At 46.6% G+C, this 23,548-nt stretch overlaps 10 protein-coding genes across 10 annotated transcripts; 4 read left to right on the top strand and 6 right to left on the bottom strand.

Annotated features, from left to right (window-relative positions):
* Nucleotides 1-257: 257 nt before the first annotated feature.
* Nucleotides 258-3,672, bottom strand: AGABI2DRAFT_178762 (hypothetical protein). Its single transcript, XM_006461662.1, has 12 exons — nt 3,423-3,672; nt 3,269-3,371; nt 2,920-3,220; nt 2,342-2,869; nt 2,142-2,283; nt 1,809-2,087; nt 1,548-1,750; nt 1,272-1,495; nt 1,090-1,215; nt 879-1,034; nt 348-817; nt 258-287 (listed from the first exon to the last, which is right to left on the bottom strand). Exons 1-11 carry the CDS (start codon nt 3,625-3,627, stop codon nt 385-387), a joined length of 2,700 nt encoding a protein of 899 aa, XP_006461725.1. The 5' UTR covers nt 3,628-3,672; the 3' UTR covers nt 258-287; nt 348-384.
* A 239-nt stretch (nt 3,673-3,911) lies between these two features.
* On the top strand, nt 3,912-5,395 carry AGABI2DRAFT_222577 (hypothetical protein). The gene is made up of 4 exons (XM_006461661.1): nt 3,912-4,293; nt 4,349-4,695; nt 4,746-5,159; nt 5,212-5,395. Exons 1-4 carry the CDS (start codon nt 3,933-3,935, stop codon nt 5,371-5,373), a joined length of 1,284 nt encoding a protein of 427 aa, XP_006461724.1. The 5' UTR covers nt 3,912-3,932; the 3' UTR covers nt 5,374-5,395.
* A 125-nt stretch (nt 5,396-5,520) lies between these two features.
* On the bottom strand, nt 5,521-6,430 carry AGABI2DRAFT_136647 (hypothetical protein). Its single transcript, XM_006461660.1, has 4 exons — nt 6,393-6,430; nt 5,882-6,331; nt 5,727-5,816; nt 5,521-5,673 (listed from the first exon to the last, which is right to left on the bottom strand). Exons 2-4 carry the CDS (start codon nt 6,126-6,128, stop codon nt 5,615-5,617), a joined length of 396 nt encoding a protein of 131 aa, XP_006461723.1. The 5' UTR covers nt 6,129-6,331; nt 6,393-6,430; the 3' UTR covers nt 5,521-5,614.
* A 2,103-nt stretch (nt 6,431-8,533) lies between these two features.
* On the bottom strand, nt 8,534-9,527 carry AGABI2DRAFT_193120 (hypothetical protein). The gene is made up of 6 exons (XM_006461659.1): nt 9,510-9,527; nt 9,182-9,451; nt 9,067-9,117; nt 8,947-9,012; nt 8,827-8,892; nt 8,534-8,776 (listed from the first exon to the last, which is right to left on the bottom strand). The coding sequence occupies exons 1-6, from the start codon at nt 9,519-9,521 to the stop codon at nt 8,729-8,731; spliced, it is 513 nt and encodes a 170-aa protein (XP_006461722.1). The 5' UTR covers nt 9,522-9,527; the 3' UTR covers nt 8,534-8,728.
* A 235-nt stretch (nt 9,528-9,762) lies between these two features.
* Nucleotides 9,763-10,622, bottom strand: AGABI2DRAFT_193118 (hypothetical protein). Its single transcript, XM_006461658.1, has 2 exons — nt 10,162-10,622; nt 9,763-10,110 (listed from the first exon to the last, which is right to left on the bottom strand). Exons 1-2 carry the CDS (start codon nt 10,567-10,569, stop codon nt 9,820-9,822), a joined length of 699 nt encoding a protein of 232 aa, XP_006461721.1. The 5' UTR covers nt 10,570-10,622; the 3' UTR covers nt 9,763-9,819.
* A 486-nt stretch (nt 10,623-11,108) lies between these two features.
* On the bottom strand, nt 11,109-15,935 carry AGABI2DRAFT_185833 (hypothetical protein). Its single transcript, XM_006461657.1, has 17 exons — nt 15,685-15,935; nt 15,586-15,636; nt 15,475-15,528; nt 15,305-15,420; nt 15,118-15,250; nt 14,980-15,056; nt 14,765-14,932; nt 14,540-14,713; nt 14,148-14,492; nt 13,928-14,097; nt 13,726-13,870; nt 12,638-13,679; nt 11,818-12,582; nt 11,538-11,697; nt 11,432-11,478; nt 11,291-11,378; nt 11,109-11,239 (listed from the first exon to the last, which is right to left on the bottom strand). Exons 1-17 carry the CDS (start codon nt 15,809-15,811, stop codon nt 11,170-11,172), a joined length of 3,732 nt encoding a protein of 1,243 aa, XP_006461720.1. The 5' UTR covers nt 15,812-15,935; the 3' UTR covers nt 11,109-11,169.
* A 1,679-nt stretch (nt 15,936-17,614) lies between these two features.
* AGABI2DRAFT_118575 (hypothetical protein) lies at nt 17,615-18,659 on the top strand (the record flags this gene model as incomplete). The annotated part of the gene is made up of 6 exons (XM_006461656.1): nt 17,615-17,743; nt 17,797-17,835; nt 17,885-18,028; nt 18,086-18,181; nt 18,281-18,488; nt 18,541-18,659. The coding sequence occupies 6 exons, from the start codon at nt 17,615-17,617 to the stop codon at nt 18,657-18,659; spliced, it is 735 nt and encodes a 244-aa protein (XP_006461719.1).
* Nucleotides 18,660-18,956: 297 nt separating this feature from the next.
* AGABI2DRAFT_193116 (hypothetical protein) lies at nt 18,957-20,382 on the top strand. Its single transcript, XM_006461655.1, has 6 exons — nt 18,957-19,121; nt 19,182-19,220; nt 19,269-19,412; nt 19,468-19,620; nt 19,672-19,891; nt 19,945-20,382. Exons 1-6 carry the CDS (start codon nt 18,990-18,992, stop codon nt 20,322-20,324), a joined length of 1,068 nt encoding a protein of 355 aa, XP_006461718.1. The 5' UTR covers nt 18,957-18,989; the 3' UTR covers nt 20,325-20,382.
* A 739-nt stretch (nt 20,383-21,121) lies between these two features.
* AGABI2DRAFT_193115 (hypothetical protein) lies at nt 21,122-21,424 on the bottom strand. Its single transcript, XM_006461654.1, has one exon. It carries the CDS (start codon nt 21,341-21,343, stop codon nt 21,155-21,157), a length of 189 nt encoding a protein of 62 aa, XP_006461717.1. The 5' UTR covers nt 21,344-21,424; the 3' UTR covers nt 21,122-21,154.
* Nucleotides 21,425-21,808: 384 nt separating this feature from the next.
* Nucleotides 21,809-22,955, top strand: AGABI2DRAFT_136640 (hypothetical protein). The gene is made up of 6 exons (XM_006461653.1): nt 21,809-21,943; nt 21,997-22,035; nt 22,092-22,235; nt 22,296-22,445; nt 22,500-22,707; nt 22,764-22,955. Exons 1-6 carry the CDS (start codon nt 21,815-21,817, stop codon nt 22,880-22,882), a joined length of 789 nt encoding a protein of 262 aa, XP_006461716.1. The 5' UTR covers nt 21,809-21,814; the 3' UTR covers nt 22,883-22,955.
* The last annotated feature ends 593 nt before the right edge of the window (nt 22,956-23,548 follow it).

Here is a 23,548-nt window from a genome sequence, read left to right as displayed (position 1 = left end):
GAGTAAGTCTTACACTCAGACAGAAGCCTGAAAAAGTATTTACTGGTCACGCGCATATAATTATAAGTTACCATCCTCTTGGGCTAACTGTTACTGCGGCCGGAAACCGGGTCTAATTACCCATGAACTTCTGTCCACCTCACGTTCGAGGAACATTCCAGGCTTTTATCGGGTGGCATATTTACCTTACAGGAAGCTCGAGGAGAGTGCCGCTGAGCTTATTGCAGAACCCGAGCTGCCAGTGTCACAATGAAGCATTATGTAGGTAATAAATTAAGTTTTCTATTCTATAGCAATATCGCGCAAATTAGGAGGCCACGCTTCCTTACGTATGATGTTCCGCTCACCTAAAAGTCCGATGGTACAACCTGTAGCAGTTCTCCATCATGCAGGTATATCCTCGTCTCCATCTTCCTTGGAATCGTCATAGCATTGTTCAATGGCCGGAAGATACATGTTCATCTTCCATATTTTATCTAGGCTCATTTCCGCAAGATCGAGCGCTAGCGCGACAACGGGCTCCTCTCCCTGGAAAGTGTTTTCTTGCGGTTGCACAACTGTGTCCTGCCTTATATTTTGCATGGTTTGTATTTCCCTCTCGACCGTGTATTCTTGTGGTAGGACAAGTACGTCCCCTCCCTCGAGCGTAGTTTCTTGCATTTGGGTGATGGGTTCTTCTCTTCCGCTTGTATTCTCTGGCTGCTGAGCCATTATCTCCTCTCCCTCGGTTGCGACTGCTTGTGGTTTAGACGTCATGGGGATTATCTTAGGATAGCGAGCTGAAAAATGAGTGAGGAGGACATTTTTCGCCTTCGCACTAGAGCAGAGGGCGTAATGAGCTAATACGTAGTATGTCGTAAATCAAAGTAACAACGTACTCTCGGGCAATTTGAATTGCTTGTCCAACAGTACTATGGGCTTTTGCTTGAGCCATCTCCAGATCATCATCTGCCATACTAGCCTCATGAATGAGCAAAGTAGCACCAGAAGCTACCTTAACTACGTTCTGGGTTGGCATTGTGTCTCCAGTGAATCTGCAATAATATTTTAGATGCTTTGGTTCATGCCTGGGGAATGGAGGATACATACGCTATACTCCAGCCGTCCCTATGTCGGAAGAATACACCAAAGGCCTTCGTTCTATGCTCAACGTCCATGGTTTCGAAGGAACTCAAATCGAGGTGACGACATATATCTAGTGCGTTTTGTTTAGACCTGGACAATCAATTTCAATCCCCAATATTGACGAGGCGAGAAAATCATGTACCCACAATTGGATATCTAACCAAGGTTCATTTCCACCAGCACGCCGAAGCGCCACCTCGTCATCATAATTCCATCTGGTATTCAGTGCCTCACTAATAACTTGCACGACTCCATTCTCTCTGGGGTCATCATTCAACCCAATGTCTTCCAACTCATGGACCTCCTTAAGGGTGCGGTGGACCGACCGAACGGAAACAACATACAGGGGATGGTCCGGAAGTTTGGAAAGCTGAAAGCAAAGATCAGGTGTCAAATTCGTACATAGATTCTATGTAACTTACCAGCCGCCGTTGTCTCAATAGCTTTGCTAGTCCCATGTGGTGATCTGCATGCGCGTGGCTCACAAAGATACATTTCAAATTTCTCAAAATGTCATCAATGCCCTCTTCACCCTTCCCAAAATAACGTGTCAATTGGCCCGTCGTACCTTCGCCGCAGTCTAATAGGATATTACCACTCGGAGTACGGATTAAGGTCGAAAGGACTAAGTTGCATGAGAGTCAAAAAAGAAGATTCTCAACATAAAATTAGGCTATCCTCACCATTGCGATATTTGGTAGGATGAGAACTTCCTGTACCCAAAGGGAGGATTTTTACGCCCGAAAGCTGCGGGTCCTGGGGGCCGACAAAACTCGCAACAGCTTCTTTTGCCATGCCGAAAGCCCTTAGTGTTTTGTCCGGGAGGGGTTGAGGTTGATCGAAGGCAGGGTGAAACAGGTCCACCTGGAGCGCTGGGTCCAATTTTGGAGGACCAGCTGGTCTAACGGGAATGATGAATTTCGGGGACAAAAAGTGTGTTTGAATAGGTAAAGAAGGAATGCCTTCATTTCATTGAATCAGCGGCAAGGAGATGATAGAAGTGTAAGAAGACATACTTGCAAGAGATGTTGGTGGAGAGATGTCGAATTTAGGAATAGGAAAAACTTCTGGGTCAAGCCGAGAAAGGCAATATTGTTTGAAGCCGTGACTGGTGAACGTAAGGGGATTTGGACTGTATTCGGAAGACGATACGACGTGCTATAATTCGACGACGTCTTGAGAGAAGATCAATAAGGAGACGTAAATTTGCAATTACCTCGGTTGTCGCAGGAAAACCCTTCATGAAGTCGATGTATCGCTCATCCTGGAGTACACCCTCACCAAGAAGATGATAAACAACCCTGACTGTGTGCTTTTCCATGTCACTGGGATCTATTGATCGGAAAGGCTTGTAGGCCGAGTCGAAAGAATGAATGACAGAGGGAATCATCTCGATCATCGGAACGTCTAGTATTATCACAACAGCAGGAGGTTCACTCAGGCCTACACAATCTTCAGGACGGACAGTTCTCATTTCCGATCCTGAAGGGCCCTTGACCTCGAACTGGATCGTCTCGCCACGTGAAAGCTTTCCGCGTAGAGAGTTTCTTGGCACGTTAAGCTCATCGAGTTTTTTTCCGTCGACCTTACCACGCGTACGTGGACCGACCACGACGTAAGCAAGAGTAGAAGATAGTGGAAATGTGGATGGAGGGGAAAATGAGGGTAGCTGTAGCCGAAAATTTCTGGGAATATTGGGTCGACCATAATCATCCGCTATTCTTGATTCGCCTTCTTTCTTGACCTAAGAAAAAGAGGTACATAAGATACGAACAACGAACCGAATGAACTTACCCAGCGTTGGCTGGACTCGTCCGATTTAAACATGAATTTTATGCAATTGTCTGGTTCAAGGCCTTGCTTAGGTGGTTTCAAACCAAATCTCGGGACTTTCGACGGCGATTCGGGGAGAATTGACCTTCTACGTTTTTGGCCCACTTCTTCCAATTCTTCAGTCAATTCCCCGAGAGAAGATAGCGCATGACGCAGAATGGAAAATGAGTATACAGTAATGTTCTCATCCTTGTATACGATTTCAGGATGCGGTGTGCCAGGGTCAGGTATATGTTCTGTCGTTTTGACATCTAACTGGTCTCTGTTGTCAATTAGGTTTACATTGTTGAGGAAGACGATTGAGACCAACCTAAAGAGGTAATCTCTCATAGAGGCAAGGTAGTGCCGTAACCCAGGAGGGCCAACAACATCGACCTTGCTAATGGCGTTGTCCGCGAAGGTCATGATTATACCTGCTCGTTGTATAGGCACCAAGTATAAGCGATAGAAGCACTGCGACGTACCTGTAAGGCCACTGGCTCTCTGTGACGTCACCTGGGTGAGAAAGACGCTTCGCATCTTCTTCCAGTTTTTAGAGCTCTGAAGAAAGGCGCGATTCGTATTTTCCCCCGCATTGAACATATATTTTGCGTTCTCAAAGTTGACGAGGATACTAGGCTCCGTGTCATGTGAGAGGGAAGTCACGGCTGTGGTGACCCAGCTCTGCATTTTTTGGTGTCCTGTCGACGCGGTGCAAAGGAGACGAGATGGAAGAGAAAGGGGACGGAAGAAATGCTTCAATAACGCCAGAATGACCAAAACGAGATTGCTCTGAAAAAAGATACTTTCTTCTTTAGGTACCGCGTCCAAGAACTCTGCACGTGATCTAATATTGCAATGCCCCGGCCGTGAAATTCAAATCCTGTGACTGCTGCATGTGGACCATCGATAATACGGTGTGAAGGCGAATATAACGCATGCGTTCGACATACAAATAGCCAATAAGTTGGGCTCTTGCATTCCCTCATCTCGTCATGGCTTCCAGTGGACTCGACGTAACCAAAGCCCGCTCTCACTTCCCTGCACTTAGGTCAGGATACATCTTCGCCGATAATGCGGGAGGCTCTCAAGCTTCCCAAGAAGTTATCGACAGGATCTCTGATTATCTCTCAAACACAAACGTCCAGCTCGGGGCAGATTACTCCGTCTCTGTCGAATCCACTAGACGTGTCTTGGTCCAAGGTCCGACAGAAGTCGCGAAACTCTTCAATGCAAGATCTCCAGATGAGATTGTCTTTGGAAGCAGCTCCACCTTGAACCTCGAAAATCTTGCCAGAGGACTGGAGCAAGATATCCAATCTGGCGATGAGTTCATCGTCACCGGTGAACACGAAGGTCAGCCCCTACCTCAATCTTATTGAATTTACATATCCATCTGACGTCGTGACAGCCAATGCAGGTGTCTGGAAGAAGCTTGCTAAACGTCGTGGTGCCGTTGTCAAGGTCTGGCACGCAAAGCCTCTCAATCCAGAGAACCCGTACTCTGTCAGTCTCCAAATCGACGACCTTCTTCCCTTGATATCCAGCAAAACTCGCGTCGTCGCTTTTACTGCCTGTTCCAATATTCTCGGAAGCATCGTTCCGGTCAAGCAAGTCAACCAAGCTATTCGCGCTGCCGCGAAATCTAAGGGCGCCAAAAAGGTCCAGATCTCCGTTGATTGTGTTGCGTACGCTCCGCACCGTCAGATCGACGTCCAAGACTGGGATGTCGATTTCTGCGTTTTCTCTTTCTATAAGGTTTGTCCGTCTCCGAATCGAAAGTGTCCATATACGTCAACCCCTTACAGGTATACGGGCCCCATATCTCCGGCCTGTATGTCCGTCATTCCATCCTTCAAACGTCGGTTAATTCTATCGTACACCATTTCCTCAAAGTGGATGACGTCGCGTACAAGCTCCAGCCAGGAGGTCCCGGCTATGAGACCGTCTATGGAACCACAGGAGTTGTATCTTATCTCCTTTCCCTCACACCCGCCAGCAACCTTCAAGCTTCTTGGGATGCCATTGCTCTGCATGAACAGACATTGGTAGAACCACTCATCCAATATCTCACCGAACCAAAACAATGGGCGCGAGGAGTCAGGATAGTCGGTGATGCAGCAGTCAATCTTACTCGAGTCCCGACGATCTGTTTCGTCGTGGTCGGCGATCGCGCAATCAAGAGCAAAGATATCGTCGAAGTCTTTGACAAGAAGGGTGGAGTAAGTCTTCGGATCCCAAGTTCGCATGCGTGTCAATCTAATCTCATTGTAGATCGGTATCCGATATGGCCACTTTTATGCTTATACACTCGTCTCCGAGCTCACCCCTAAACTGAATGTCGACGATGGAGTCGTCCGCATCTCATTAGTGCATTACAATACCATAGAAGAAGTGAATCGTATTATAGAGATTTTGAAGGAAGTTTTGGTTTAAGGTAAACTGATGTCCATTGACCAAGAATATGTACAAGATATTATTGTTTGTTTAACTACTGACTACTAAGTCCTTTGTTGAGTCCATTGAGCAGAGCAACAGCACAGTACAATTGCAAAAAGAAGAAAAAGTCCGCAGTATCGAGATCGTCAACGTAAACACAGCAAATCATAAAATCGTTCAATTGAAAGTCCTTCAGTCATCATTCAAATCAGACGCAAGCGCTTCGAGGCTCTGTCGATCAAAAAGAGAATCCATTGATCGTGATAGTGGGGGAGAAGTTGCCGGAATCACCGAACACTGATACCCTCGTTAACTTCGAGATAGAAGCAAGGAACCGAAAGTATACTCACAAGTAATAGAGTAGTCATCACCCGAGAAGACCAACGGCACATCGAAGCTGACACTACCATCCAAGATATTGAAACCACCGGCCAAAACCACTGTGAGTCGTGATAAAGAAAGATGAGCTCTAACCATGACAATCGATTCAGCAAAATGTACTGACCAGGAGTCGCCAAGTCACCCCTCCTCAACACGACAACACCTTTCGAGTTCGTGATGTTTTCCGGGGCATCGGAGGTGTCCCAGGTAACCTGAGCCTGTTGATTGCTGTTCCACACATCACCAGCCACAGGAGATGTAATACGCGGGACGAAGACGTCACGCTTCTCCGGCTGGGCAGTAGGAACAGCTTCAACGACGAAAGAACCGAGGATAGTGAAGACGGTGAAGAAGAAAGCGAGGATATTCATGGGGGAGAGGCTGTTCGTGAATTTCATGGTCGTTGAGTGAGCGTAAGAAGGTTTGGCGTTGAAATGGGATGTGAGGGAAGTCCAGGAACACCAGCAACGTTTGAGAGTAGCTTTTATACCCCTTTTCTCGTAATTGCGCAGGTGAGGGAAATCACGGAAACAGCAATTACCGAGCCGAGAGTAGAGCTCAGGAGCAGGGTCAACTAAAAACGGATTTCATCAGTCTGCATAATCGGGAAAATCTATGAGAGAACAGGCTCGGACCTAGGCCTCTAGCTGGGTCCCCGGCAAAGACTGGGAGGTTCAAAACCTGGAGTAAACAGTATTTTCTAATGCGATCAATGAGTTCTTATCTTGGGTAGCTATTTTCACACAGTGATTCATCTTACTGTACTGAAACGCTATTGAATTGGGTCCGCTGACACAAACGGCAGGGCGAGTGTCCCCGACGGCAGAATTTCAGTTGCATTGCTCTTCCATTTGAAGCTGTGTTCGGACAGTCTCTTTTGTCTTTGACTAATCTCCATCCATGCCACTGCTTCTTCGCACATGGGTAAACCAGTGCCGCGGTTGATTTACCCACCATGGCTGGAAACCCTTACCTGATTAATACTCAAGGTAATAATGTGATCATATTTTCTGCCAAGCGATGGTATGTATGCTCAGACTACGTTCTCCCGTATCAAACGTTTATGATCTCATCTTACGAATTTGAAAAGAGACGTATACGATTGATCATTGAATCTCTGAAATTCGATGAAAGCATGATCATGAGTGTTGTTGGAATTCTGACAAGTCGATCGGCGAAACCAGCTGACACCTGGCTGATGGCACTGCATTGGATATGATTAGTTTGATCGCGGTCATTAACCTCCGCGGTTCTTCAAACATGCGTGTTAACGGAGTCCTTGTGACTGTACGGGCTAAAACAGTAAAACAGAGTAGAGTTCCTTCCAGCGGCCTCTAAAGACCGACTGAAACACAACAGATATTCCGTATAGCCGAAATTGAAGACTGAAATATAACGGAGTCATTGCCTCTAGGTCATGTCTAGTCGCCAGTGGTACTCAGGCTTAGCTAGGCATAATTGTAACTCAATATGAAGATATTAGCACTTCAGTTATCCCGGGGCTCTGAGTACACAGCACCTAGTCAGCACTCCAAGGCGCAAAGCCTTCATGTCGAGACGTGTCGGACCGCGGTGAAGGATCGATGACATCTCTGGAGTGCTGGCTTCAGGGTCAGCGTCTAGCCTAGTTATAATAAACGTCAGAAAATCAGAGTCACCCCTCAAACATACCACCTACTTACTTGCTAACTAATGGGCGATTCTTTGGGTTCTCCGACACAAAACATAGAGCTACCCAGATCGCATACCCAGATCGCAGATCGATCAGACGCGATAATAACGGTGGCATGCATTTTTAACTCCAGAGGTCCATTTGAAAATCCCGTCTCGCCCTCTGTTATCGTTTATTCTGTATGAATAGTGTACCAGAGGGCATTTTGCCGTCCGTTCTACCCGGCTTCGGCTGAGCAAGACCTCAGATATCTAAATCCGGCTTCCTATCGTGCCGCAGTAGTGCAGGGCACTACAGTTCTCCTCGCTGTGCTTGTACGCAGCGGCCGCCGGTTTTCCAATTCTAGGATAGAAAGAGTCATAGACTGATAGTGAGTTCGATTTGAAAGTATAATACTACAAAAATAGCCTACAGTGCAATATGTGAACTGAAATGTAACCACCGTGACTCTGCACACACTTCTGAGTCTAACAAGACATAGTTTCTTCACTCCGCTGCTGTGCATCGATAGTCCGCAAACTGGAGTTCGAACTCACGAAAGGGAGGTATTCATCGGGGACGCTGTAAACCACAATCCATTTGTTATGAAACTCATCAAGACTGAGTGGCATAATATCACCAAAACAAACTTCCAGCTCGCCAATCAAAGGTCATGTCAATTTTTCTTCTAACTTGAACACCTCAAAACTATGATGCTGTGGAGTCGCCGACCCGTAAAGAAGGCGGAGGAAGTTGTCGAAAGTCTCTGAAAAAAGGAAGATTTTTGATTTACAATTTACAACTAGCTGACATTGGAGCAGACAAAGAGCTAGGACTCCTATATGAATTCAGTGAGGCAGTGGAACGGAATTGGAATAAGTTGAGTTGGCGAACTGAAATATGAAATATGATTTCTGCTCCGCTTGGATGACCACTGGTGATGGACCATTGCCGAGCACCACAAAAATAACATATTTTTTGAAACATCGGAAAGCAATGAAAATGAGATCGGCCGAGGGATGTGCTCTTCATCAGTCGAAGGCTTTATGTGTGCGGCTTTGCCTTTATTCGGAGGGTAAGGTCCCGTTCCGTCGAAAGGCTGATACCATAGCTTCTTAGGATCAAGAGGTAGAGAACGCCCGTGGCATCTTGAATTGAATTGTATTAGGTATTACTCACAGAGTGCAATAAGTAGCTCTTGGAAAAATCAGCCGACTGTATCATGCGACCCCTCACGGCTTGTTGAGAGCATTTTATACACCAACCCATCCACAACCTAACCCATCGCGAATATTGTACATCCATTTTGGTGTGAGTTGCCTAGTCTATGACACCCAAATGGTCTTCTTTGATCGTTCCGATGGCAAACTGTTTCGAAGTGAATTCCGGCCTGGCAGTATATAAAACCGAAAACTCACAATCTCTGTCGCGTCAACACGTGTACCGACGATTTTTAGGCGAACGCGTGTATTTTTCTCGATGATCTACGAAGAAGGCAACTGTCAGCTTGCTTCGGTAGGGCGTATTCAATGACCTACCTGGTCCTCAGAAGCAAAAGAGGGAGGATTCGAATTCGGGTCAAAGCGCATATTGGGGTGAATAAGCTATGCGGGATGAATCAACTTGGGGATGGATAACCTGAAGCAGTGTTCACAGACTTGATGTGATATGAAGACAGTCAAAGGACCAGCGTCGGCGAAGAAACCCATCTGTATAATGATTCGGGAACCCGTCAGTCATGAGACCTCCAGTCAGTTATATGTAGTGATGCACCTTATTAACATTGTTGACCACTCCGTCTACAACTTCTCCTTTGAATGGCTTGAATACGATCGCTCGGTATCTTGTCACGAATTCTGCTTGCCCACTCCCACTGAGGACCATGCCTTTTCCGATGTCAAGTATTGACACCACGGCGATGATGTAACCGAATTGGCCAGAGCAGGTGCCCTCAACATCCGAGTAAAGTTTGGATTCTAAGAAACTGAGCATCCGGGGGCCAAAATATGACGGGTGCAGTAGTATAGTATGCGTGAGCTCTTTCTGAGAACATATGTTTTTGATTGGGGTCCATGAGGTATTCTGTTACTGGTTTACTTACAATGAAAAACATCGTCGGTCCAAGGCGTTGCCCTCGTGCAGTCACGCCACCCCAACTACCTCTCGCTGACGTAAGCACATCACATTGACCAATACATTTTGAACGACGTCGCTTTATACAGGCTCCTACCCAGCTCGCTCCCTGACACGTGAGCTTAGTCAGAACTTGTAGGATTGCTCACGCAGGGAGCGGCTGGCATCAAACACGATTCGGCCATCACCGTGGCCCAATTGGGATGAGCTGGCACGAAGATCGTAATCGCAAAACATATTGGATAATATACTATTCTAAAAATACTTGTCACGCATCATTACGCGTCCCCCTTAATTAACAATGCCCGCCCTGTTGTCGCCACTCGATTCGTCGCCATCCTGCTGGACAACGGAGCGCATAAACGACCTAGTTCTCCGCCGATTTGATAAGCGACCTTGTTGGTACCAAATTGAGGTCGCCAAGTCCTTCTATGCTGGTCGAGATGTGATTGGCTACGTGTCTGTTCGGAGGCGTTGCACGACTGAAGAAAGATACCAACTAGAGCTTGGAGTGAGTTGCATTTCTGGTTTGTCGCCTGCATCATTATACTGATACAGGTAACTTGTTTCTAAACCGTATATGTGAATAATTATATGTTTTCGTTTTCAAATACACTTACGACGTGTATTAGTGCCAATCGTTGCTGCTCCAGCTGATCCTCAATGTCCTCCGGCTCGTCTTCATTCTCTCCCAAAAGTTGCGCAATAGGATCCTCATCTTCGTTTTCACGTCTTTTCTTCTGTCTCCGCAAACCCCCATTAGCCTTCCGTTCCATTTCTCTATGCTCTCGGTCTCTTTCTCGATTCCGAACAGCAGCTGGGTCGGCCTCGAGAAGCTTTCCAACCAAATCCCAAACATCAGGTGCGTGGGCTTTTATACCTTCCGAAATCTTGCCAATAGTGCATTCTTTCATTTTTTCAGCCGTTATCGTTTTCGCGTTAAGATGAAAGCCAGTTTTTGGCTTGGAGAGATCACATATCTGCGACATCAAGGTCCCTGTATATTCTTCTCTCACCCATCTTTTCATAATGTCTCGAGCTCACTCGTTGTTAGACAACCATCCTAGTAAACGAGGCAGGTCTTCCAAGAATTTATTGATGTATGTTGAGTCCTTTGTCTGAGGTTCGACGAGCGAACGGCGGATAAGATTTTCGAGGGGTATGTGATTCGTATCTAAGTCTTGAATGAATCAGAATGACTGTATAGAACAAATGCGGGTCTGTAGAGGACATTATGGGGGAAAGGAAGAATGGGATACTTAATCTACTGTCTACGTATATATGAAACCTTGAATTATCGATGGATGCCAGCGAGACGGGGAAGCCCATCGCGGACGCACTTCGCGAGCATGAGCTTGAACGACGATACCCTATTTGGGGTACTGTTACGGTCACATTATTAATAATCATGCTAAGTACCATTATATAATAGATCTCCTGCTAAGTCTCGCGCGGGAATCCATCACGGTGATTGCCATTTCGTGTTTGGTGCCAGCCGCTCACAAGTGAGCACACCTCTTAACGAGGTGTTTGGTGTTATTTGCCAAACGTGCGTGACTTGTCGAGCGAGCTGGGTAGGAGCCTGCGCTTTATATAACCAATAAAATTAAAAGTGCTGAACAGTACACCTAAACTTTTTCTACACGTCTGCCTGGCGCCTCCGCGTCGCTCCCCGTCTCCATCTCTGACAACGCAAGCCTATTCCCAAATCATTAACTCGTTGAGGAAGCATAGCCAACGGAAACTCACTTGTAAGCTTCACAACAATCTCTCCGTATATTGTGGCTCTTCCACCGCTGCCGCTTTGAGGACGGCGCCTGCATTTCTGCATCCAAATCTGTTCGTATAATCAAAACATATTAACTATTAAGATCCAAGTGACAGACTTACCAGGATTTTCTCCCAGTAATGCAAGGCGCTCGACGGGTAGATATTGCCTTGGTGGATGGCAATGGTTAGGTAGAAATAAATATATTACGAAGAGGGCGTAGCGCACCAGGACTGGTTCTTATCGAAGAACCGAAGAATATGAAGCTTGATCTGGCGTTTTTCTCGGGCTTCTCGACAACCCTGCAGGATATTCAGTGGTACGTCGGGATCATCCTGTTCAAAGATGACTGCTGGCCACCATGGGTAAGAATCTTCGATAAAAAATACTAGCTTCAACTTGGTGATATAACTAGGATTAACATGAAACTAACCGGCTTTTGCCCACACTACACGATTGAAAAGATTAGCTACCAAGGACATGAACAGATGAAGCGACAAAGACGTACCAAGTGTCCCACCCTCAAGCATCTTATCTGTAAGTGGCACACCCACTGAATCCTCCTTGTAACTTTTCTTCGAAAAAGGTGTTTTGGGCATCGTAATCGAACTCCTTCTCTTTCCCTTCTTGGATTCTTTGAGCTGACCAGGTTCATCCGCGAACTCACTCTCAAATTCGCTCAACGAACTCAGTTCCGAATCCGCACCTGTGCCTTTGGAGGGTTTATTTGGCGATTCTGCCGCGATTACTGACGACCCTATGGACACGGGTACGGCTGCAGGACTTCCCTCAGTCATAGCGGACATTAAAGAATCCCTGCGTAACATTTCTTGTCGTCTCTCCTCTTTTCGTTTCATATTTTTGGCTCGACGTATAGCAGGTGTGTCCAACTCCTCTATGATGATCGTACCGTTAGCGCCTTCCACAATTTTACGATTTCCAAGTATAGACAAGTCGAGCGGGGGTAGTTGCCTGGACGAGGAAGGTACAGGTGCAGATGCAGATGCAGGAGGAGAGGGCGATGCGGTGAGAGGTTTCTCCACCAGAATGCTTGGACTAGGTTCTGGAAGGACTGGTGTTTCTGGGGGGGCTTTGATTTCCGGAGTCGGAAGTGCAGCTAGAAGTTGTTCATGAAATGCCACATTCGATCTTGTTGAGGTGGGAGAAAGCGGAAGTCCTGCGATATTCGGCTCTGACAAAGGTGAAGTATGCATGATTTGATTTTCCGATGCCGACATGCTGATAACTGAAAGTCTTGACGACGGTGCCAGTTCTATAAGAGAAAGGGTATCAGATCTATAACCATCTTTGATGAGATACGTGCACACCTGTTTTCGCCCGTTTTCTTGGTGGTGGTTGTGTAGACCGATCCACAGGTGGTAGACGTCCTCCGCGCTTATGGTCAGGAGGTAAGATCCATCCAGCATCAAACATCTTGAATGAATCTCTGTTATCCACATCAGAAACTACGGGGGGAACTTCTGATCGGCCCGGTAAAGTCATAGAAGGGCGTTTTCGACGAGGCGGTCGCTCTGATCTCGGGGACGAGGGGCTCAGCTGCCCAGATGGTTCTGCTGCTGCACCCCTGTCATAAACAGTCATGTTTGTATCAATCGAAAGTTCGTTTGGCATTGGCATCCTGAATTCAAGAGAATCCTGCTGAATTGGTCGGGTAAACGAAGGAGGTACATGCGCTGCTGGTGACAGTGGTGACGGTGGTAGATGCCCTTGGGCACCCATGTGTGGTCGTGCGACGCCTTGTTCCGTGAAAGGTACGTTAGGGGGGTTGTGATGGTGGCGGTTGTGTCCACCATTCAATAAGGTCAGAGCTTCAGCAGCAGTGGCCATGGCAGCGGCAGCGGCGGCGGCTTTCTTTGCCTTGGCTCGCTCATACTCGGCCTTACGGTCTCGTTTGGGTTTCTTTGCCCTAGGCGGTGGGGGTGGTACGGGAGTGGGCGGAGGTTTAAGGACAGCAAGCTCGTAGCGGAAGAGAGATTGAAGAGGTTCCTCTTGAAGGTCCATGGTGAGGTCCGGTTTGATGATATCTATGACTGTAAGGAGTTCAAGCACGTCCATCGGCGGCTCCAAGTCGCCAACGGTAGCGCGATCCTGCAATGGCTGAGTAGAGTTCACAGCCTCATCGTTTTCGGTCGTATGACCGTTCAATTGAGTATCGATTCCAAGTTCTGCTTTTACTTCCGGGACTGGAGTGTAGATACCATTGGAAAGCTCTTGGGAAACAACACGTTCTTTATCGAGTACCGCATAAATGGGTGGGATATTTTTCTTCAGCCGAGAGGCAGCCCTATAGATGGCTGAATCTGATTTGTTGTACAACAATGCGTTAGCAACCACAAGATCGACGTCATCCTAATTCCGGTCAGTACAGTGTGCATATGAAGCCAACAAGACGCACTTGGAAGGCCTGAACATCCCAATACTCGTGCCTATCTAGTTTTGCTTCAATCATGTTCCAGCACATCGGCTTTGAAACAATATCGTAATAATCCGGAACAATAAGCTTTGAAACTGGGTTCTTGAAAAAGTCTTGTTTATCCAATCTAAGGCAAATCAATTGAGATACGCAGACGTACTATGGCAATGTCAAGTGCACTTACAGTACAATACGATCTAGGACGTGCCTCATAGCATCTTCATGCGAAAAGAATGCTTTGGAGACGACATCGTAAATGACCTCCGATTGCCTGTACTTTCTGGATTCTCGCTTCCGACATAGTTCGGTTAATGAACGTAATGCAAGAAGGTCGTCCCGCAATCGCATCAGTTGCTAATCTGGAGTCAAAAAAGGCCGTAAATCTGTGTGATCGGAAGACGTACGTCTAACTTCATTCTTTTTTGTTCCTTGGATCGGACCTTCACACCCGCCGCCGCCGTCCATGGTTCCAGATGTAGCCGTTTAAGTAAAGGTGCACCACGTCGTGCTTCACGCTTCAAGCTCCAATATCTACAGAGTGTGTTTACAAAATCGACTTTCTTGCGCAGGGTGACTTTTGTGATATATGATACAATTCGGTTGACTATGAGCGCAGGAACAAGAGGAGGTCCTGTGTGGTATGTCTTGGCATACGCACGAGCGGATTTATTCGAGGTGACATTAACTTCATCGTCAACTTCAGACCCTTCTGCTGCAAGCGCCACCGCCCGGGCTTCTTGTTGTTCTTTCTGGAGAGAAGTTAAGAGACTGAACCAGAACCATTGACCTCACGTACTGGAAGGTGACGTTCACAGTAGCAACTAAGTACGGGAGGTTCTGAACCCTGAGTACTCTTCATTGATGATAAGAGTTTCTCTTTACGAGCACAGGTTGCATGAAAAGCAAGGAAGCAAGAAGTTTTGGCGCATTGTATGCAAGCACCTTCTCGGATATCACATATGCTACACCTCTGAGTCCGATGAGGTTAATGACAGAACAGTTCAATAGGTTTAACACTCACCAGTCTCCACCGCTGCTTAGATATTTTCTCCGCACCGGATACAGGTTCCATGAAAACCTCGTTTACAACGCGCGTCTCTGGAACCCAGATGGCACAAAGTAGATGCACCCAATCACCATTTGTTGTTTGTTTGAATGCGCCACCCTCGTTGGGACATAAAATACATTGCTGGGTTCGAATTAAGTTTGTTCGTGTGTGTAGAAGGTCCAACGTACCACAGGGTTCTCGGGTGACACAGTGCATTTTCGGCATAACCATTGACCCTCTGGTATATACGGTACGCCATAGCAATCTGCGATGCGACAGCTAGATCATTGGTCATGTACAAGGCGCAGTTATGATTCATGGCTTACCCTGGTGAACTGCTAAATTGCAACCATCACAAAATACTATCGCATTACTGTTCTCTCCCTCAGAATCATCACAGATAGCACAGGTGGAATCTTCAGACGGCAGCGCGAGATCTAACTTGGGGATATTCTTCGTCTACAAGGCACGATCTCAGTTACGACATGAACACTAAAGGTAAGTAGGGCTCACCAGATCAAACCATTCTTTCTCCAACCGATCCATGATAATCTCGAATAATTCATATGAAACCCTGTCCAGCTGTTCCTTCCGGCGTTCTGCATTGATTGCATCTAGCCATTCCTGATCTACGCCACTACGATGTCAGGCGATTGGTCCATAAACGCTTCGTGGCAACTAACCCTGCTCATCCATATCATATTCGACCTGTCGTGCTAGATCGCTCTCGAGAGGCTCTGCAGTCACTTGGGTAAGATTACGGGATAGGTAAGGCGCCCAAAACAAAAACTCACCTATATGCCGAATGTAATGTTCAGGTCTCACGAAGTCCGAGAAATCATTGTCTACACCGCCATCAGCATCACTACAGAGAACTAAACTTCCGTACTGACAACCATACGAGCGTGCTTGCAGATCATGGACACCACCAGGTTGAGTTGAGTCGTCTTCCTCGATCTTGTTGAAAAGGGCTTTAGGAAGGGCGACAATGGACGGAGAAGATCTCCCGGCGCGGCCCATGAAAAATGAGATATATTTCGGTGAGTGAACAAGTTCAGAAGATGTGATGCTGGCGTGAGGAAAATATGGTCGCCCTCCACTGTCGCCGTTGTCGCCGTCGACCAAGCATTAGCAAGCAGCTCGCGAAGGTTCCCGCTAATGCGTGACAGCGTGACACGCAGCTTCGGAGATGCACGTGCCAGTGACATTAAGCCTTGCGTTCGTTCTCATTCCCTATCCAAACTCTGACTGTCACCACTCAGAAGAGCTATACTGCGAGTATCATATACAAACTCATAATATCTTCCCCGCTTTGTCTCCCACGAACCACATTTCCTTGCTACTCGCGGCTCGAGAATTACCTACACTGCTACAGGGCTACTAGTACTGGGACCTCGATTGACTTGTCGTCTCGATGCGATGGAACGCCGCCACTTGCTCCGCTACCACCGCTATTGCACCGATGTAACCGATATTCTCTGGCTTATCATCCCGCTGAAACTGGACTATCATGCAGCCGAACAGATGCAACAAAGATGCGAGCCACACCTATAGCTCCCGGGATTGAGTACATCCTTTTGCTTTCTCGACCAACATCTGAGAGGAAGAGCATCTTATGACGCTGTTTTCTTTTATCGAAGTCTATTCTCATGCTGCCCCTTATACGACTCGTTATTACTTGCTGGCTCTTATCACGGCATGCTGTGCACGACTCAGCAAATGGGGAACTGTGGAACGGCACAGACATAGATCATCTGCACCACGTACAAACGCGCGTTCGTAGTCCCGAGCGAGTATGAAGTTTTGAGTACTTCACGTTCCCCTTCGGGTCATGTCTCGCTCATTGGGTCATACTACCTCGAGATAGGCCAACCTCTCGCATCTTGCCCTCGACTTGGCCACTTGACTTGGAGGATTTATGTCCCCAACTACTTGAAAGAGGTCTTGGACAGTCAAACGTGCTGTTAAAGTCGTCTCAATTGTCTTGTATTTGTTCGAATCGGGCGGAAATTCGATTCAACTCGAGGAACACCCACTTAACTTGAATCTGTCAGTGCTAATCTGTGTATCAAGTTACCTGACATGGCCACGCCGAAACCACTGTGAATCAATTCGCTGAACGTATTTCTTTCCCCCCGCCTGAAAGCTCCGAATCACCTACCCTCCTCCCAAACAATCACTATGTCTATGATACCGAGGCCATCATCGAGAACAAGATTGCCATTTACCGTCTCACTCTGCATCTCGTACGCATCGATTCCGATAAAAGAGACTGGACATATCCCTCAAGCAGATATGTCTAACCCATTAGCGGTATACACGGAACGTACGAAAAATGAAGGGATACTAAAGGACCGTCCCATTACAGACAAACAAGCTATCGTTAATAAGGCGTTATCCGTATACAAGAACCGCGTGCTCGACTACTGCGAATAATATGAATTGGTACGCTGGGAAATATAATCAGGATCCGAATCCACGAGGTGGCGTAATGGGAGAATAGGGAATTCGACAAGTAGGTGGGGGGTCAAAAGAAAAGCTAGGTCATGGGGGCAGATTTGGAAATCTATCTATACTGGGGTTGAGAGCCGCGTAGACTAAACAGACGAGGAAACACTATCTGCTTTATGAAATTATTCCATTCTATGAACGGAGAACTGACACACCACTGAACCTCGAATTCCTGTTTTGTTAGCCGTGTACTTACTTAGCGCCGGCGTCCAACTTAGTTATGACAGCACGTGGCGTAACTTTACAACTCAACACGTCAGTGACGCCGAGTAACTTGAAAACAGGATACATACTACCGACTTTACTTTCATTATGAAATTATTATCGCAATTATTCGTGCTGGCTCTGGCCCCTTCTTTAGCGTTCGGTTCCCTGTTTTCCGCTAGCTCCCATGTGCAGATGCTGGATTCAAAGTCATTTAAGAAGGCGATGAAAACTAATGTGAATGCTTTAATTATCTACGTGACCGTTCCAATGCTGACATCTTATCATAGCAAACTAGCTTGGTAGTCTATGTGACCACCTCTAGCGGAGTGAGCTTTAGGTCTCTTTTTTAGAACAACGGACTAATCATTCCAACAGCATTGTCGACATATGGCTGCGGAAATGGATCAAGCTTCTGAAAAATTACACCCCCTCATTCCTACCTATGCTGTTGATTGCGACAACGAAAAGAATAAAGCTTTGTGTGCAGAAGAATGGGTGCAGAAACTTCCTACTGTGACGGTTTGAATTATGTTTTACGCCTCATTGACGCGCCCGTGGTCTTATGCTCATTTGTAGCTGTTCCCTCGCGGAAATACACTTACGCCCACGATTTGTCCGGAACGCAAGGCGGCTGGAGTTGTTAAATGGACGTCGTCACATATTCCCGATTATGTGACCCAGCTTTCAAACATTGACGACATCGAGTCATGGAAAGAAAAGGCTAGTAGTATCTTTGCCTTTGACGCCGCGACACTCATGGTTTATTTGTAGACGAAGGAGGAAACCACACTTCTTCTTCTGACAAAAGAGAAAAAAGTCCCGCTACTTTGGAGAGTTCTTGCCAACAAATATTCCGGAAGGCTCGAGTTAGCCGCCCATTGGGATGAGCACGGACAAGCGGCCAACGATCTCGGACTTGACAGCAATACCAAAGTTCTCATATACCCCGCCGGTGATTCAAAACCTGTCAAATATGAGGGTATGTTGGCGTTTTCTAATGTTAAATTGTACCCGTGGTGACGACTTTACAGGCACCACCAAATACGAGCCTTTGACAAAGTTCTTTGATTCAATCCTCGACGGTACAGCCGACGTCGGGACAGCAAGCGAGGGGCAGAAGTTATCCGACCGTCCGGACGATGAACTATAAATTCTTTAGCAATGTACTTCTATGTTGAAATCGTTCAAAATTCGTCTGGACTTCCTCGCAAATACTTTTAATGGGACCTGATTTAGCCAGAGTATTGTATTGATTGATCTCATCAATCATAAAGTTATTTTTAGATTGTCGACGAACTATCTTCACAGCCACTTTAACTTATGATTCTTGGCATCATTGTTCCTATCAACGGGTGCACGCATGCGCCCGTGGATGGTCCCTGGCCGTGTGATAGCGATTCGGCGGCAATAGAAGGAGAGTGATCATGAGTATACTTACAGCTGGCAACAGGCTGGCAACGACAACATCATCGCCCTTGACATGTTTCCTCGACTTGTTCTGCTTTGCTTTGCGCTGCAACCATCGCTTCTGCTAACAAATGCATTGTTTACCGATGATTCTCTCGTGAAAATGCTGACGCCCGAGTCATTCAAGGGTGCTTTGGAACCGAACGTGAGGTGCATTCGATATTACATGGCGTACCAGCATTGATGCGTGCACAACTAATTGCAGGTAACAAGTATGATCGCCTTCGTTTCTTCCTCAAATTCAGTACGCTTGTATCTTCATTTGTGATCCGCTCGTACCGATGCTAAACAGGATTGCCAAATTATGGCTCCCGAATATGAGAAGGCGGCACTGGGATTGTATCCCTTTGTTCCGTCATACGCGGTGAACTGTGATGACGAGGGAAATAAAGATATGTGTCGGGAACAAAATGTCGAAACGTTTCCAACTACTAAGGCACGCCATTTCCTTCCTTTTGGGTCCTTTCTCCTAGAGTCTGATGATACTCTAGCTATTTCCGCGCGGTAATACAGAACCACCCGTGGTATTTGAAGGTTCAAGTGATAGAAGCGCGAGCTCGTACTTCTATTGGGCTTCACGAAGGATACCCAGCCATGTGACAAAACTATACAGAGTCGAAGAAATCCAACCCTGGGCTGAAAAGGTCGGTAATCACTATGCCTCGAAACCAAGATTGACTGACATTCGGAGACAGACAAAGGAGAATACCGTCGTTCTTCTTTTGACTAAAGAAAAGAAAGTACCGATGCTATGGAAGGTGCTTGCGAATCAATACCTTGGTCGACTTGAATTAGCCTCCCATCGAGATCGTAGAGGAAAGTCATCTGTCGCGTTGGGAATGGAGAAAGGCGAAAAGAAAGATGCCAAAGTTCTTGTGTATCCGGCAGGCTCAACAGAATATGTTAGATACGAAGGTAATAAAACGCCTCGAACTGGCACGATACAAATTGCTGAGACGGAATTCTAGGAATATTGAAAATGGATTCCTTGTCGAATTTCTTTGAAACAATCCTTGATGGAAGTGTAGATTTGAAAACGGCAAACGACAAAGCGAACGCTGAAGAATTTACGCCAGACGAAAAGGAACTCGAGATTGAGAGGAAGCAAGAGGCACAGCGCATCGCTTTGGCTCATGGTGGACTTACGGATTTCATTGACTTTGAAAAGGCAATCAAGGCGGGACATGGAGCTGACTATCATGACGTCCATGGTTACCCAGGAATGATGGGCGAGACTCCTAAGAAGAAGAAAAGCGAGGACGATGACATGGAAGGGGAAGAGTTCTCCCCAAGCAACGACGATAGTATGACAGAGGAGAATACGCATAGAATATCAGATGAGTTATAGATTACTGAACGACGATGTTTCCTCTGTTGTTCATGACGAATCAATATGCCATGAAATCAACTGCTTCAGGTTAAGTGCTTCAACCTGACTCCCAGCCATTAAACCTCCAGAGACGGTAAGGAGCAAACCTATCAATCTCATACCAAAACTGAAAGTCGATTCGGAGACTGCACTTTTTCACACGAGAACGACTCTGACCAGGCTTGCTTTCGCATCCATGCAGTCTGCCTGCCTTTAACTGGGCATGGCACATTTGTAGAGTTCGTTGTATGCGAATAACTTTGATATCCACTGGCACTCGGAGGCCAACGCGTCAATGACCTCGTTGCTTTTCAAAGTTACCAATGTTCGAACGGGATCCAGCGCGCAGCCGCCCATAACAAGACATCCTACGCCTAGTACCTACATGCGCAATCTGGACCCAGATTTGTAGGAACGGATATTGTGCCAGGTCCTCTATCATTCTTTCCGCTTCGCCGCGAGTGGTCACTTATAATGATATTTCCAAGAACATTTTTCCAGGTTTGATAGATCGAAAAAAAGAAAGCAGATCGTTCAATTTTCCAACCTCGATATGATTTACCTATCTGAGATCTGATTCTACAGAGGAAAAGAAAATCGGTGGAAGGCAACATCAATACCCTATCCGGCGAAGAGAAGGGGACGTTCTATGTATTGCTCCACAGATGCATGATAAAATGTCTAAACCTTCGAAGAAATTGATTTCCCGAAGGTCTTCATGAAACAGGGAGGATTGAAGGAGGTTCAGGAAACGTACACGAAAAGCCGCGGCTTTGATGAAGGGAAATAATATCCACGAGACAGCTTGATCACATTTTATTGTGTAGATTATCGATCTTGAAGGAGAGAGACGCCGACAAGCTACCGAAGCCGTCATCCGTGAGCGCTGAGTTTGAAGACCTTACTTCCCTCACTGGGGTTGAGAGTTGGAGGGAGTGTGGTGTGGGTCGCTCGGGGTTGCGGGTTCTGCGGTGGGGGGGAATGTCGAAGATATCCATTCCAGTGATTGTCTGGAGGGGAAGCGGTGGTTGTTTAGGCTGTCCGTGGTGGATTCAGGTGGGCCAGGGTGGTATATGTAGCTGTTTCCTCATGTTTTGGGTGGAAGTCCATGATGTGTCTCAGGTCGGGAAGTTTACGGGAGGATGGATGGTGGAGGCTTCGTGTTATGAGTTCTACGACGTAGCTTGGCCCGGTCTCCGTAGAGTATTTGAGCTCCGTAGAGCAGGCAACAGGGCGTACCCAGTATGCGTTGCCTCGGACTAGGTGTTGTCCGTAGGAAGACCACTCGCGTGGTGATATGGGTCCAAGAGCCTCCAAAAAACAACAAGCGACAAAAAAGAGTTGGAAGGTTTGCAAAATCGAGCGCGACGCGCTTCAATCTCGATTCTAGTCACAGAAAAACGTGATGTGACCCTACGACTCGACACGTCAGTGACGTCGTGGAAGAAAGAATACAGACACAACTTACCATGAGATTCTCATTACAGGTATGCTTGCTGGCTCTGACCCCTTCGTTGGCGCTTGGTGCCATATTCCCTTCCAACTCCCATGTCCAAATGCTGGATCCGAAGTCATTTAAAAAGGCAATGAAATCTAATGTAATTGCTTCCATTATCTGCGTGACTATTCCGACGCTAACATCTTATCATAGCAAACCAGCTTGGTGGCATTTGTGGCCCCTTGGTGCGGAGTGAGCGATTGAGCTCCGACTTTCTATGTTCAATATCAGGCTAATTATATCATGAGCACTGTCAACGTATGGCTCCAGAATATGCCAAGGTTTCTGACAAACTATACCCTCTCATTCCTACGTATGCCGTTGATTGTGACGAAGAAAAGAATAAACCTTTGTGTGCCGAACAACGAGTCCAGGGTTTTCCCACTGTGAAGGTTTGTATTTTTTTCTTTTTGGTTTCATGAATGCGCCTGAGTTCTAATGCTTGTTCTTAGTTGTTCCCTCGTGGAAACAAAGTCGCGCCTATGACCTATGATTCGGGGGACCGTACGGCGTCTGCATTTTATAAGTGGGCAACATTACGGGTTCCTAACCATGTGACGAAGCTTTCGAAAGCAGGAAACATTGAGTCATGGGTAGACAAGGCTAGTAGCACTTTCTTTGTTCTTGATGCTACGATACTCAAACAGTATTTATAGACCAAGGAGGAAAATACGCTTCTCCTTTTGACAAAAGAGAAGAAAGTTCCGCTTTTGTGGAAAGTTCTTGCCAACAAGTACTATGGAAAACTTGGGTTAGCCGCACATCGGGATGAAGATGGGCAGACAGTCAAGGATCTCGGATTTGATGACAGTACTAAAGTTCTCATATACCCCGCCGGAGATTCAAAACCTGTCAAATATGATGGTATGGTAGCTTATCTTATAATGGTAGATCATAGCTCATGGCGACGAACTTTGCAGGGGCGACCAAGATCGAGCCTCTGACGAAGCTCTTCAACTCTATCCTCGACGGCACAGCAGACCTTGGAACAGCAAACGAGGCGGCGAAAACCTCTGACCGTCCAGACGATGAACTTTAACTTGATCGATTTTTATCGAACACTGTATGGTTCTAGCAATTCGAATGCTAATTATATTCATGGGGAAATTCTCACAAGTATCAGGAAGTCAATGTTGATTCTCGTTCCACGAACATCTTGGAATCGCCGCAAGAGACCCAAATACCAGCGTTCTCCTAAAGCGATGAATGCGACTATCTATTGCCCGTCTTTTCGTGAACAAAAGAGCAAGACTTCGGTTACATATAATTCGACATTGCAAATAATTCTCATGTTCGCCATTGGGTAGTTCTAGTGAGTAAGGAAGAACTCGAGTATCAGTGTGGCAGCCTGAAAGGTGAATACTAAGGAATCGCAGTCGCATTCTGCGGACTCAGACCTCATGGAATAACGACCCTTCGCCTGCTCATTGTGCCATCTTTCAAGTACGATACTCAAGGGGTCATCCACCTCGCTTATAGAGCATGCCAGGGGTATGATCTTAATGCCCCTGCTATTCTCTACTCGCTCGTATCCTTCACTGAAGCTATCAAGACACCTTACAAAGCAGGCAATGACTCAATTGGATAGCTGCTAGCGAGGAGATGAGTGTTGTACTCAATAGAAGGATCAAAGTATGCAGGGCAAGGCCGCTGTCCCATGAGGATTGAATGCACAGAATGCAGTTACGACTATTTACTTGCCATA

The sequence above is a fragment of the Agaricus bisporus genome, assembly GCF_000300575.1.
Source record: "Agaricus bisporus var. bisporus H97 unplaced genomic scaffold AGABI2scaffold_6, whole genome shotgun sequence".
Lineage (NCBI taxonomy): Eukaryota > Fungi > Basidiomycota > Agaricomycetes > Agaricales > Agaricaceae > Agaricus > Agaricus bisporus.
The sequence above is the reverse complement of the archived record's forward strand: the minus strand, read 5'-3'. Positions and strand labels throughout refer to the sequence as shown.